The 11,305-nt window shown below is 39.2% G+C and overlaps 1 protein-coding gene across 1 annotated transcript; it reads left to right on the top strand.

The window, feature by feature from the left end:
* The first annotated feature begins 173 nt into the window (after positions 1–173).
* LOC108680479 lies at positions 174–2,563 on the top strand. The gene is made up of 3 exons (XM_018169305.2): positions 174–576; positions 865–1,009; positions 1,872–2,563. Exons 1-3 carry the CDS (start codon positions 551–553, stop codon positions 2,163–2,165), a joined length of 465 nt encoding a protein of 154 aa, XP_018024794.1. The 5' UTR covers positions 174–550; the 3' UTR covers positions 2,166–2,563.
* Positions 2,564–11,305: the final 8,742 nt, after the last annotated feature.

Here is an 11,305-nt window from a genome sequence, read left to right as displayed (position 1 = left end):
TGATGAATAAATTCAACCAACAAATGGCCGTTCAATTTTGTAATGAAATGACGCGTGAAAATTTCTGTCTTATTCGACTGTCTGCCGGTGGATTTATTGGTCATGGTAGTCTGGCGCGCATCTTATCACACCAGATTCCTGGGTTTTGTCTTTAATCTGGTTTGTGATGCGTTCAGACTAAAGGGGAGTGGCACCCCCTTGCCTCCAGAGCTATTCTATTGGATTCTATACCTTCAATTAAGTACGTATCAGATGAACAACTCTTCTGTGACAAGGAAACAAAGTAGTGAAGTAGGTAATGATTTTAATATCAAGTGTATCGACTTTCAGTTGTGGAAATTAACATTGTTATATGGGACTTGCATATAACGATATTCTTTAAATGTACTTTATGAGGGAATTCTCAATTATGGCGTTCTGTATCTAATTGGTATTGGCGACGTCATTGCTTGCTTTAGATAATTACATGTTCTTTCAGCAATGCTCTTTGTTTTAAGGTGAAGAAATAGGATTTTGTTGCCGCAAATAAACTCGCAAGTGCTGTGCGAGCATGGGGAAGTTCACGAAACTATTGTGGTGAGTGCCTTTTAGGGTGTTGTCTGTCCAGCGTAGCGAATATATTCTTTAGTAAATCCATCAGCCTCGTCAATTTCTCCTTGTTAAATTGATATAAAAATTACGTTTTGTGTTAGTTCGACGTAATTTTAACATTTAGGTTTCGGTATAATATCTGTTGGCGCTGAAATATGGAACGTAGAATTAAGAATCTGATCTACCATATCTGATTAGTGTTTGTTGCTAGAACAGAACATGAGCCATAGATTAAGATGCGTGATTCTAAATCATCCACATGATATTCTTTAGGTTTGGGACGCGTGCTGGTATAGCAGGCGGTGCGGTGTATGCTCTTAACGAGCAGCGCGTGTGGAGCAGCGACACCGACACGCGCGCCATCTACGAGCGCGCCAGACAGACTGTGCCGCAGGAGGTTGCCGACTTTTCACAAACTGTACGTGGTGGTGGTGCACTAAAGTGAAGTACTGCTTTGTTCTTAACACGTTGACTACGATTGCTTCATCTTGTACTATTATTTCATTTTTTGTACTGTTTTTAAACAGGGTTGCCAGACGGTTACTTTTTCCGGACAAATTCCGTAATTTAGTTTTCCTCAATGGCATTGGCCGGCTAAAATTTATAATAGCGGTACTTCCTAATTAAATTTTAAGTACTGGAAAAAGAAAATAAATGGAATTTGTATAGCGGAACCTACAAATAAACTAGTATATATTGGGTTATTGGCCTTTTTAGCGCATTTTCTCATTTATGGAAAAAATGCACTATTGTGCTCGCCATGTCCGTCCGTCCGTCTGTCTGTATAACCGTCCGTCTGTCTGTTTGTCCGTCCGTCCGTCCGTGACTTCACGTTTTCGTCGACGAGAAAATGCGCTCTCTGTCACTCACTGCAGTGAGTACTGAGTTATATTTTTTTGGCCTGTTTTGTTCTCGGATTTGGCCGATTTAATGCAACCTGAATCGTGTACCACTTCGTCCTGGAGAAATACATTTCGTGGTACGCATATGTACCACTTCGGAGTCAATGTGTTAAATGTTGTTATTGGTGTTGTATTATTTCGTTCTTTATTTAATATAACGTGGCTCTGCTAACAGTTATTATTAGAAGGCTTTTTTAGAAAACATACTCGAAGACTTGCACTTCATACTCGTAATTATAAGACCAAAGTTTGCTGGGTGACCTCTTACCTTGAAGTGGTACGTAGTTGGACTCAAACCAGTTGAACTACAGTTCTTCACACTTATTTAATTAAGTCTTTCAAGTGGCCTGAAATTCATGTAATAATCTCTGTTTACAGTACATCACACCGTACGTGCCTAGCAAGAAGTACCTGCACCTTGACCTGAGTCAGCACTGGAACAACGCTGTGCTCGCCACGTTCGGTTTTCTGTCTCGTCTCCCCGAGCTCACGGCCGACGCGGCGCAGTACACCGCCGCGCTCGCCACCCAAGCGATGGCCGCCGTCGCCGACGCCGCTCCACTGGAGGAGCAAAGCGAGAAGCCTGCTGCTGCTGCTCAGGACTCTGTGGCCCACAAACATCAACATGAAAACCTGGCGAACACAGAAGATCAAGCCTCTGATCAGAAGTAGACATGCCATTTTTTGTGTCAGAAATTTGTTCTATATTTCATGTTCTTCATAATTCTAATTAAGTGGATAAATAGCGAGTATCGGAAAGTAGTTAGAAATCGCAAATTAGGACGATTAAATGAAAAATTATCCGGGAAGATTCTAGCTAATTTCTCGTGCACCTTTTCCCCTCACCCCCAAGTAACCGTTGGGTTATCGTTTACACAATGTAGCTGTCAATATAATGGTTAGTTTTCGGTCTTTAAGCCCTTAACTATCTCATAGTTTGTGCTCTCAACGCTGAGTGGTTGTTTCTCCATTGTCGGCAATGATAGAAGCATTTATCCCGGTTCCATTTTTTGGCAGCAAAAAACCATATATGTAAATAATGTTACGATTATGTGAAGTTTTCTTTTAAATTGTGTTTCCTTCTACCCTACGATGAAACGGAAAAATTTCAGAAACGATTATCTGTTCAATGCTGAGGCATAGTTCAAGTGAAATAATGTCGCCATATTTTTGTTGATTGAGATTTGCTAGGAATGACCGTCTGCCAATTCTTGATCGAAATAGAGGTGAAGTATTCTCTTTTCAACTCTTAACTGAAGTTTATAATTTTTGGAGCCGAAATTCCTGGAAACGCGGTAGGCTAAATTAATTTCACGACTAATTTATTAACAAAAATAATTTGGATGGACCCTTAAATGATGATTAGGTAAGAAGATAAACAATATCGTAAATTTGTGCTGTATTGGTCTTGCAGGAAAGAATAATGTCATTTAATGAGCTCGCATCGTATCGTGTAAACAAGGACCATGGATTGTATCTAACTGCTGCTCACTGCTTGCGTAATCCTAGAGTCGCTGGATGCGTCACACAGCTACCGAAATGTGTTTTTTTTTTTATATGCAACGCTCTTTGGTAAGTATAGCCAATCAAATGGAATTTCAGAAGGCATCGATTAACAATGAAATATATAGCGAGCTATGCAAGGCTATCAATATTTATAACTACTTATCTGTTGCATAGTTATCCACCATTGCTTCATATACTACTCTGTTACGACAGGAGTTGATTTTCTGACTACACATGAAAGCTTCGAAATCATCGACAAAACAGGGTGTCACTTTGAAACCATTTGATCAGTGACGCTGCTATCTGGTTGTGATGACCTCACAGCGGGAGTGTCCATATCTGATAATAGTTGCGTGCCATCCTGAAAACTCAGCCATGAATTGCTGGTAGACGTGGTAATTTGTGCGGCTCTGTGATCAAATTGGCGTGAAACTTTGCTGCTGATGATACCTAATCATTTCTCTTATGCGACTAGTTTGATTTCATTTTACAAGAAGTGATATTTCATTCGTTAAAGTCTGAGACAATTTTAGATACCGTGGTGTAAGTATTTAATACAAATGTGTTCTGCCGTAAAATTAATTGCTGCTCCATAAGTTTAGTCTCTTGCGTCGGTTTCTTCGCTTTCTCCTAATGTTGGAGGAAAAACGATAAGTTATTCTAGCCTAACAGCATTCACTCTGAATCATTCAAACGAATTAAAAATTAAGACCAGTAATTCCTTTCGACTAAATGATGGAAAAAATTGAGGAATAATCAACAGCTAAATAGCGGGATTAAAATTAATTGGAAATTCTCTATAATGCCATCGGTTTTCGAATGTTCGGACGAAAGCAACGCATCAGTAGCTGGTCTCTTGTTGTGTGACGATGTGACCGACTGCCCCAACGCAGCAGACGAAGTCAGCTGTCCACGTAAGTCATCATCAAGTTTATTAAACTTAAATTATCATTTCCACACACACGATAATATAATACTGACCTTCACGAAGATAAGGCTGTGTTTGGCCTCTCGACGATTTTTAATCTCGCAGATTTTTTCTGCTCGTTTTCAACTCGCAACTCACATCTGCGCTCGCGGTGATCTCAAATCGCTTAAATCCTAAGTTCTGATTTCGAACAGAATTTTCATTGCTGGCTGAGGCTAACACTCTCAACTAATGACTCCAATATATGTGACTTTTAAGCACTAAGTCGCCCAACCGTGAAGTAATGAAAGAAAGTTGCAATGAAACCTTGATTAATTTTAAAATAATGCACACATGGAATTGTTTCTGATACGTGACTACGTCGCGTAGAAAAGGGCTTCTCACAGTTGTTCTCCTTACTTTCTACTTCAGGAATTAGAAATTCAATAAATTCAGCGTAAATGATCGATTTTTTGTTTGAATGTTTTATTATATTGCCAATTAATCATCAGTTAAAATCCAGTTTAATTTATTTCGTTATTCTTGACTCCACTTACTTTGAGGGGTATTGGAAGGTAGAACATAATAGCATAGCATAACCGTCACTGCATAACATAGTGATGTCGGCGCTGAAGAGTAGGCCTGATGTGGCCTGTCGCCGATTCTTGTACTTCTAGTGACTTGTCCACAGGAGATCTAACAATAGGTCCTGCGACCGGATCTTTTCCAAACTGGCGATCGTTTAAAAAATAAAAATACTACTACTAGACTTCCATCAGGTTCGATATGGTTCTAGGCATTTCAAGTTTATTGTACCTATTCAATGAATATTCTACTTTTTCTTGATTTATTTAATTTTCTTCGTTTAATTTTACTGCCAAATTTTTTTCTTCCTTTCGTTTTATTCTTGCCGAAGACATCCTGATAATTTGCACTTCCAGATAACGGTTTACAAACCACTTGTTCCAGCGCCCCAGTGCGAGCCCGGGTTTTTCTACTGCCAGCCCATAACGAAAATCCTGGCGTCGTGTTGCTCTCCCCGAGCCGCCCTATGTAACGGCATCACGCAGTGCACGTACGACGCCGACGAGAGTCTCTGTGGCATTTGCCTGCAGGGTTTCTGCCTCAACGGTGGCACGTGTTTACTTGACGCCCATGCAGCGCCGTGGTGCACGTGGGTTAAAATACCTGTTCTTTTAGAGGTCAAATGCCTCCTGCTGGATTATTGCCGCTGACAGATAGGAGCTTGATTTCCATATTGTGACGTCACTTCCTTGATTTGTAACCCCCTTCCTTACTTCAAAAGTCCTTGAATGACTCCCGGGGAGGTCTTGATTCCTGCTTTCCTTGCTTCGACTGTTAAATGTGTTCCACGTCTACGTGGACCACGTAGACGTGGACATACATACACTATGTATATCTACGTGGAACACGTAGACGTAGACACACATACACTATGTATGTCTACGTGGAACACGTAGACGTGGACATGCATACACTATGTGTGTCTAAGACGAACATGTAGACGTGGACATAAATACACTATGTATGTCTACGTGGAACACGTAGACATGGACATGCATACACTATGTATATCTACGTGGAACACGTAGACGTGGACATACACACTATGTATGTCTACGTGGAACACGTAGACGTGGGGGACGTAGATGTTCCACGTCAACGTCCACCACGTTCATGCAACGAAGTTTTTTTTTAAATCATTTTCGTATTGATGAGTTACTCGACGTGATAGTGATTATTTTTGTGAGGACATTAATTTGAGCATTTGTTGAAATAAAATGCCTCAATTTTAATAAAAAACAGTTCCTAACCTCCCTTTTACGTGCGTTTAACTCGAGTAATCTACTTCAATAAACACCGAATTCGAATTAACTGTAGGAATGTTCGATATGGTTCGATATGATTATAATCTAAAAAAACTACAACCTAAAAATAAGCAATTGTATTTGTATAGTTGCGTGCCCCCGCACTACGGCAATCGGTGTGAGCGGACTATGCCTCCAGAGGAGGGGTCGGGGCTGGGGGGCCGTGCCATAGCTGGGGTCATCATGACGAGCCTCTTCCTGTTGGTGGTCTGCTGGGTGGTCTTCTTCTACTACCGCACCCGCAGCAAGTTCGTGCTCAAGTTTATCTTAAAATTATCTATAATTTTTATCAGCATCATTTAGATTATCTCGCGAGAGCCAAACACGTAAAAATGTGACTGGGAGCACAAAATCTGGGCCTATACTTTCAAAAAAAGTTAAGAGATCGTAAGTTCATCAGCCAATCATTGACGGCATTTCAAGCAAAATTCCACCAATCATAGACAAGAAAATAGAGCGTAAGTACTGACGTTCACTTAGCGAGTTTTGAAAGTTTGGCCCCTGGCTTGTATTCGCTCGGTTGAGCGCCTCCAGCGGAGTGTTTTGTTTCCATGCTCTATATTTTCTACGTGTTCGCGAAATAGTATAATCCAGTAATAAAAAACCAATTTGTAACTGGAAGCCCGTTTAAATTTTGTTCCACTAATTCTGCTGACTCAACCATAAATACAACTTAAAATTCAGTAGGCTTATCATGAGAAAAATTACTGACATGACGAGAAAGTGGATCTTGACTTGACACTACATTTGGATTTAATTGGTAGTTTTAAACGAGCGCAATCTGTTGTTTGAGTGAATAGAATGCTACACATGAATATAATCCACGGGTATAACTTTTAATGTTTGACTAATTTATGATGATAACCAAGAGGATGGACCGCGTAACGTAGTCGCTATCATAAAATATTTTCGCTTGGTCATCCTGTGTTAAATATTAGAAAAAAATCAATAAAATTCAGAATTTTCCAGCAAATTACACTTCATGGATATTTTACTACTCTAATCAATACTAGGGTTATTCGGCCTAAAACTTGAATCAGTTGGAGGTTTTAGTTTTCTAAAAACTTTCTCCCGAAAATGACGAAGTACAATGAATTAAAATAAGTACCAGTAATTAAAACGAAAATTTTGTGAAAAATATCAAAAGTTTATTTGTGAAAATATCAATGGAAGTTCTTGAGTGTCTCCTGTACAACCACTTAAACACTTTGAGAATGAGAATTTTGTAAGCTTGCTGGCAATAGCAATTTAGTAACGAGAGAAATAATTTAAATCTGGATTAATAAGAAATTTATTACTGAAACTACTCTCACATAAGCGGTACGATTAGCGGTTGACTTCGAATTTTAAATTTTCTCGAGAACTTTTAAGCAACATGAAAAATACGACTAAGATTCTGTAACTGTAAATTTAAATAAATTTTTTTTTTTGTAAACTCAAAGAAAGACCGTAAATTTCGAATTATTTTTTTTTTCAGGGCATTTCCTGACTTGGTAGCAGAGGTAGCTGGAGGACAGTCAGAACATTCAGGGAACTTTTTGCTGCAGTCAGCGGAGTTGGCTGATGCAGCACCTCTACACGTCAGCTCCTTGACTGTCGACCGCCGCGAGCTGAAGAGTAGCACCCCTGCGAGACCAATGGCGTCCTTCTCTCAACTGTCATTAGGAGCTCACTTAACAGATGATGCTTACTGCTATGGAAATAAGACGTTCTGTCCACTTGATGCTTCATCTTCTCATGGTCAAAGTTCTTTGAATTGACCTAAAGGTGCCGAGATAACTAAACCAATAAGTGATCCAATACAGGGCAACGAAATGTACAGCATATAATAAAATCAGTTCATTATTTTATTTTACAGTTTAATGCAACGAATGCTAATTGTAAATTTAGTAAGCTATTAATCTTTTCAATGAATTGCCATTTCTTCATGGAAATTGGGCGAACAAGACATAAATAAGAATGATTTGCAGTTAACATGAAAGTCCAGCACCGAATTCAACAGCTCCTATCGGCCATCAAGTCTTCGTTTTTACAACACTTCTCTTTAACTTCACTTCTTGTTTGTCTGTCTGTTTGTCTGTCTGTCTGCTACAAATCTTGTAATCGAAATTTAATACACTTCTACTGGGGAGGGTTGCTCAGTGCCCGGGGTGCAACAGGGTGCTGTCGGTCGCCAATATGGCGAGGCACCAGAGGGCGTGCCTGGTGTGGGACCCTGGGGGGGGGGCAAGTCCCTGACGGGGATCGACGGCCCGGAAACGGAAACGGAACGGAATTGTAATATTCAATTGAACACTGTTAACCTCAGATATTATGAAATACCAGAGATGTAAAAAAATTTTAGTTTATTTTAGGTCTGGTACATATTCCTAGCCAGTTCATTGCAAATTATTTCGTATTTTCGTGCAAATAAGACATCATTATATTCAAGGACGAAATAAACTAACGGATACAAAATTTTGTCAGATAATTAATTATTTCCTTGACCACCAATCAGTTAATATTAAAGCAACTTTATCAAATGAAATGCGAAGTATTGAATACAAATGATCGATTTATTATAAACAAAATTGGAGTCTCTGTTGAGACAAAAAGGAAATTATTTTTTTTGCGGAAAATCTGAACTAATAAAGATTAAAGTTTGATTTCTTTTTAATTTCCTTTCAGTAATTTCTTTTGCACGCATGGAATCATGCGTCCATTTAGTACTCATCTCTTATTCACGCTGTATGCTCGAGATGCTCAACAAAGTTTAGCGTACATTCCTACAGTGGTTCAGTGGAAATAAAGGAAAGTTCGGCCGTCCTGGGGCCGCATGAGCGTATGCCCAAGTCACCCCACCTAGCATTCCTCAGCGTCCTGGTCGCCACCAATATGGCGGGGCCTTCCGGGTTCCTTGGATTCCGGTCAGCAACACCGACCTTCCCACATCCCCATAAGAGGAGTCTGCTGTGGGAAATTGGGGGATAAGTCTTTGACCCCCACTACGTCACTTTGAAATGAAATTTGTCCACTAATTAGTAGACTTGAAAAATTTCTGGTATATGCTTATTTTTTTGTAATTTCATTCATACCACAATGCAGGTCCAAATAAGTGTATAAGTGTCCAAGATAAGAGACTTACGTGGAAATATGAGAACCATTTCGTGTTCAGAGTACGATGCATGGGACTTGATTGGTTTTCAATGAATGCTTATTGTGGGTACGTCGACACATGATCATTACAAATGTAAGAATGATGCACTGTCTTAGAAATTACAAGGATTTAGGCAGGTAGTAAATTTATCAGAATTGTCATTGCATGCCTGTCGGCATTTAGAGCGACGGTCAAATGAAATCCAAAGCTATTAAGGCTTTATAAAATGTACCTGTTTAATGTCGTACAGTCTCAGTTGGGCTTTAAAAGAAATTATTTACGATATGAAAAATACTTAAATTACTTCAGCGCTATCGTCGTCCGAGAGAAATCGTGCACTTCCTTATGCATTGCATGGAAAGTCGGCCAGGAATTTCAATCGTTAAAGACGTGTTATAAATTTAGATTAAATGCAATGATCTTTATTCGACCATGCGAGAAAAATGCGCTGAATAAAATTCGAGACGATAGAAAAAAATAGGCGTCATTGAGATAAAATGGCCATAGATATTTTATATTTTTCTGCATCACCGCATTATGTAATGGTTCACAATACGCAAATTTGTGTTTTATTCATTTAGTATATGTTTTTGCTTGACTGGAAATTTGAATGTTTGCGTGTTAGAGGGCATTTCTGTAAATATACTGGGATTATGCCAAGGAGCATCTAGAATACAGATCGTATCGGTAAATCAACATGGTCTGAAATTATATTCTCAGCGTTGCAATCGCTGAGAGGTCATAGTGAAATATTTAATTATCTCATTATCTCTCAATAATATCTCATTTTGTAATTAACTTTGAGTAAATTAAATTACAAGAAACAATATAAAACCATTTCAAATTTCAAACGGGTGCTAAGTGCAATTTAACTGGATATTTCTCTAATTTACATAACTTCTGTCTGAAAACTATAACGATAGCAAAGAACAATATTTGAAAACTGTAACGCGACTTTAAAATCTGTGGGATCTGCCCTGACCAAACACATGCCACCCAAAATTTAATGAGTAATTTATTACTAAGAGTTACTTTGAGCTGGTGTAAGTACAAACTTCTCAGAAGGTTACAAAGCGTTGAACGGACGCCCAGATGTGTCATTGTGCGCGTGTATCATAAATCAACCTGAGGTAGCGGTTAGTTCAAAGCGATTTGAGGCAACGTCCGGAAACAATGGTTACAATTAACGCAATACATTTGCTGATTGTTTATATAAGATACAACTTTCTGAACATGATCTGTGAGCAGAGCTGGGTAGCGCTACTTTGAAATGTAGCGCAGCTACCGCTACCGCTACATGCTCTAAATGTAGCGCGTTACCGCTAACACTACAATTGCTTAAATGTAGCGCCGCTACCGCTACCGCTACTGAAAATGTAGCGGCCGCTACATGTAGCGCGCTACTGCCCACCTCTGTCTGTGAGTGTGATTACTGAGGAGGTGCCGTAGGAGGAGCCAGCAGCTCTAGGGGCGTCCTCAGAACAGGTGCTCAGACAGCCACAAGGAAGCATATCGTGCTCCCCTGACCAGCACCTCTCAGAGCTGCTCATCGACACCTCGCACAACGTGCTGGCTCATTCACGCGCCTGTCTCACTCCTGAGAGGTCGTGTACAGTCACGGGTCCCGCAAACTATCTCATTCAACATAACATAACATACCATATTGATCTCGGCGCTGAAGTGTAGGCCTGATGTGGCCTGTCGCCGATTCTTTTCCTTTTCGTGCTTTTTTAACATTTGTTAAAAAAACATTTTAACATTTGTTCTGTAGACCGTCTAATTATTTTGAGGCCACGTTAATTTAAAATTATTTTTGACATGTCCTACTCGTTTCAAACATAGTGTTCACGGTTATCAAAGATATCATAGGAATTGTTTTAACCATAGGCTGTTTTTTTTTATTAATTTGCAGAGAAAGTTTATTTTGAAGTAGAAATGAAGGAATGCCCTTCACAGTGCAAGAGCATTTGAGGCAATTCTGTCATGCCATCACCTGAAGATATTTTCAGTTACTTCGTGAGTATTATTTAAATTTGCATCTATCAGTATGGACGTATAAGAGGCTTTAAAACGTAGTCAACATCCCATAGTTTTTTTGGACCTCTTCATTGATCCTATTATAATAACATGTTTGATTCTGCTGCTTATTCCTATTTGCAAAAAAAATACACAAGGTAGTGAAAAATGTCACTTAATTAACTCGCCCTCATTAATTCTATTTGGAGTCTATGTGTAAATTTATTTTACGAAATCTATTTACCGTTATATCTCATTTACGAAGGAATAGTTAAACATTATTCATCGATTTCAACATTATTTGTTTCCCAATAGCATACATACATGGCCAAAAATCAACATGCATCAGAAAAACACG

Source organism: Hyalella azteca, unplaced genomic scaffold (assembly GCF_000764305.2).
Source record: "Hyalella azteca isolate HAZT.00-mixed unplaced genomic scaffold, Hazt_2.0.2 contig16847, whole genome shotgun sequence".
NCBI lineage: Eukaryota > Metazoa > Arthropoda > Malacostraca > Amphipoda > Hyalellidae > Hyalella > Hyalella azteca.
This window is presented reverse-complemented; position numbering and strand designations above follow the sequence as displayed.